General features: G+C 37.7%; 1 protein-coding gene across 1 annotated transcript; it reads left to right on the top strand.

Moving 5' to 3' along the window:
- Positions 1–2359: 2359 nt before the first annotated feature.
- Positions 2360–3455, top strand: LOC125372532 (putative nuclease HARBI1). Its single transcript, XM_048382867.1, has 2 exons — positions 2360–2913; positions 3329–3455. The coding sequence occupies exons 1-2, from the start codon at positions 2360–2362 to the stop codon at positions 3453–3455; spliced, it is 681 nt and encodes a 226-aa protein (XP_048238824.1).
- The last annotated feature ends 692 nt before the right edge of the window (positions 3456–4147 follow it).

The raw sequence follows: 4147 nt of genomic DNA, 5'->3' as shown, positions 1-4147 counted from the left end.
GAAACCGTAAGTGTCTACACCTGATATAAGAACAAATATTGCGTAAAATGGCGAAACATAATTGAGAAAGTTAAAACACATGTTTAAAATTCACATTACAATAAATATGAATATGAATGTTGCGATTTCTGAATCAGCATAAAAAAGGAACATGTGTGAGTCTTGAAATAGTGTTTTTTTACATTTCTTAACACGTTTGACTAAAGATCATAGCTTATGACACCATATAAACATGCCAAGACTTCAACACACGTTATCTGTTGTTGGAATAAACAGCTTAAGTTACAATTTATTCAGCAACGTAGCTGCAAAACTTACACTACAATAAGATCAAACAAGGTATACAAGCTTAGATTAATCTCGAGAATGGGGAAGTCAAAAGCATTTACTCACTTATTTTGGAATTATAAATATTGTATAACTAATAACGGCAAGTGGAATGGCATGTAGTACATGCATAGTACTAATATTGACACAATTAGACGCCAACAACTACGCCCCGTCTACGCAGCCTGCCAGTATCTAATTATTTGGAATAATCCTTTCCGGCGTTTCTTTCAATTATAAAGGACTCATTTCATACGTAGGGGTCTGTGATCTAAAAAACACAATTGGTATGTTTACGTAGACACAAACACGTGGTGTGGTTTGGTATGGTCAGTAATTGACAACCTGCTGATGACAAATGTCAACACACCGGGTCAGTAAACTGACCACTACAATGATCGAAGGATGCGTTACGTCCATGCATCTAACAGTTGAAACATTTGTTTTCTCTTTGTTGAAGTTGACGGATGACAAGGTAGACACAATTTTATGGGTAACGTCTACCTTGTCAATCGTTTTCTACCAAGGATTTACGATTGGGAGGCCTCTAAACGTGTAAGTTATTTTCCTTTACAAAAGAATAGGATTTCAGTCAAAAGGTTACAGTTAAAATGGCATATACAACGTTTAAATCTATAAGGTTATGGTGAATTTTGGCTAAGGCGAAACAATGCTTCACTTTGTATACATGTTAATACATTTGATACATCTGTTGACTTTGACCGTCCGGGCCAAGTCGAACCAAACACAAGCCAAACACTTCTGACAGAGACTATGTTGAGAATGTAGAGGGAAAAGGGCTTCACTTTGAGCCCCTCGTTTTCTATAAATACTGCGATCTCTGACATTATAAAGTGGTGTATAGGTAGATATAATACTAATCTATAGATGTGAATCCATTTGATGATACATCTGTGAGGTTTAAGTTGATTTTAACAGCCCGGGCCAGGTCGGACCGAACATTTCTGACTTGGATTTTTTAAAGAAAATACAGTAAAAATGCTTCACTTTAACGGCGCAGATTTCTTTAAATGCGATACACCTGGACATTATAAATTGGTGTATAGGTAGATATAACACTAATCTATAGATTCTGATAGAGACAATGTTGAGAATGTAGAGGGAAAAGGGCTTCACTTTGAGCCCCTTGTTTTCTATAAATACTGCGATCTGTGACATTATAAATTGGTGTATAGGTGGATATAACACTAATCTATAGATTTGATCACATTTGAAGATACATCTGTGCGTTTAAAGTTGATTTTTACCGCCCGGGCCAAGTCGGACCCAACACAAGCCAAACACTTCTGATAGAGACTATGTTGAGAATGTAGAGGGAAAAGGGCTTCACTTTGAGCCCCTTGTTTTCTATAAATACTGCGATCTCTGACATTATAAAGTGGTGTATATGTAGATATAACACTAATCTATAGAGGTAATCACATTTGAAGATAAATCTGTCTGTTTAAAGTTGATTTTGACAGCCCGGGCCAAGTCGGAGCGAACTGTGTGACTGTCGAGAGTATAGGGAGAAGAGGTCTACTTTAACCAACGTGTCTGCTTTAAATACGATGAACAGTGACGTTATAAAGTGGTATTTACTTAGATATAGTACGTTCCTATAATATAAACGCTATGCCGACAGATGGAAATTCGTATGACGATAGCTAGAAGTATTTGATACGTGTCAAATCCTATTGCGTTTAACGATTGCTCTTTTACATGTTACCTAGATCAGCGACGCTAACACATAGCTCCACTTTCTAGTTTTTAAGTGATTTACTCCGAATTACTTAATTATGCTGCACGTTTCGGATTGGTGATTGTTCAGTAGTGTCATGTGTGTATGTTGCATCAATAATATGTAGATATGATCGCCGATAATTAAGTAATTAGCCAATAACACTTTGGCCCGTCTTGGCCCGGCCCGGCCCGACTTTTAGGCAATCCCGTAATATTACGTCCGTGTAAAATTGGCGTAAACTCTACGTGTGGTCTTGGGGTGGTGTAAATATTTACGCAAGCGATAAAGATGGCTATCAATCCAAACACGGACGAGATTGCCAAAAAAGTATGTAAGCGAGAACGTGTTTTCCGCGACAGGTCGAACCCCCTCGACGATTTGGATGATCATGACATCATCGAGAGGTACCGCCTATCACGACACATGATATTTTCTATCATTGGTAAAGTGAGTGACAGACTTGAACATCAAACCCAGCGTTCCCATGCAATACCACCTTACCTTAATGTTTTAATTGCTCTGAGATACTTCTCCAAGGGTGGGTTTTACAGTGAGATTGCCGATATCCACGGTGTGAGTAAATCCTCCGTCTGCAGAGCAATCCACGCAACAAGAGACGCATTATGTGCAACCATGGGTGATTTTGTATTTCCCACAATGCCTTCCACTCAGAAGAGTACCAAAGAATCATTCTTCGACATAGCTGGATTCCCTAAAGTACTCGGTGCAATTGACTGCACACTCGTACCCATAATGGCGCCGAAACGTGACGAAGTAGCCTACGTTTGTCGGAAGGGTTACCATGCACTGAACATACAGGCAGTATGTGATGCCAACATGAGGTGAGATACATACACACATGGTAGATATGTCTTTTATCATAAATCAATTATTCCTATTCCTCTTGAACAAGGCACGACAAAATGTAAACATTACAACATGAAATAGATTTCCTTGACATTGACGCATGCTGCGCCTCCTAGGTAACGTTTTGGGCGAGATAAGTCATGATGCATACCAGTAAAAATGAATCCATTGTGATAATGTTTTCAAATTTCCATTGTTTCCATGTAGTATAACTGTTCCATAATTAAAATGTGAATTAATAGTGATTATTTGTAGGCAGATGTAGATCTCTATATATATACATTAAATACTAAATACGTAAATGAGCTTTATAAAATTATGCATGTGCATTTAAAATACTGGATTTCTGTTGGATTTATATGGATATAAATTGTTATATTTTTCTCTCAGATTTACAAACTGTGTCTTCAAGTGGCCTGGCTCTGTCCATGACAGTTATATATGGAATAACTCTGCCCTTGGTCAGTACTTTGAAAAGAAGAATATCGATGGATGGCTACTTGGAGACTCTGGGTAAATAAAACTACAACATATATACCTGAACTTCACTTACATTTGCTAAATACAGTTGAATTTTACAATGTGTGATAAACAAATCTGACAAAACTGCACTTAGTACAATATTGATAATATTTTGATGACCTGTCTGGATATAGTGTTTTCTTACACACCTGTGGGTGAGAAACCCATTTGAGATAACTGGTATCAAACATATGTGTGAGATCGAATTCCAGGCCCGTGATTGGCTACTCCATGGTGATGACCTGGGGTCAGATGATGACGGACTACTTTCCTGAGTGTAAGTCATTCATAAGATGCTCGTGCTTCAGTCGAATGTTCACCTAGGCTACGTCTGTATTGAACTACAGGACCGTGTAATTAATAATAAAAATAAACAAACTCGTCCTCGTCTGCGAGTTTGTTTGTTATTATTATCAGTTACATTATCTGTTGTTATGGAAACATTATCGTTTGTTCAGAGTGCAATGCACCCTCTTCATGCCACAGCGACACATATGTCCCTCCTCTTCAAACCTCACTTCGAAATCGAATAAAATTCGAAATAGATCTACATCACGCAGACTAATACACTTCACAGTTTTGAATTCTGTTCATCATTTACTGTCATTTAAGGCAATTCAGGCAATTACTGAAAGTGACTTATGAAAATTAGATCAATTGTAAATCTCGCCAAATCACAATATTCAC

Source organism: Haliotis rufescens, unplaced genomic scaffold, assembly GCF_023055435.1.
Source record: "Haliotis rufescens isolate VD_foot unplaced genomic scaffold, xgHalRufe1.0.p SCAF_42, whole genome shotgun sequence".
Lineage (NCBI taxonomy): Eukaryota > Metazoa > Mollusca > Gastropoda > Lepetellida > Haliotidae > Haliotis > Haliotis rufescens.
Note: the sequence above shows the minus strand (reverse complement) of the source record. Positions and strands in the feature narration are given on the sequence as shown.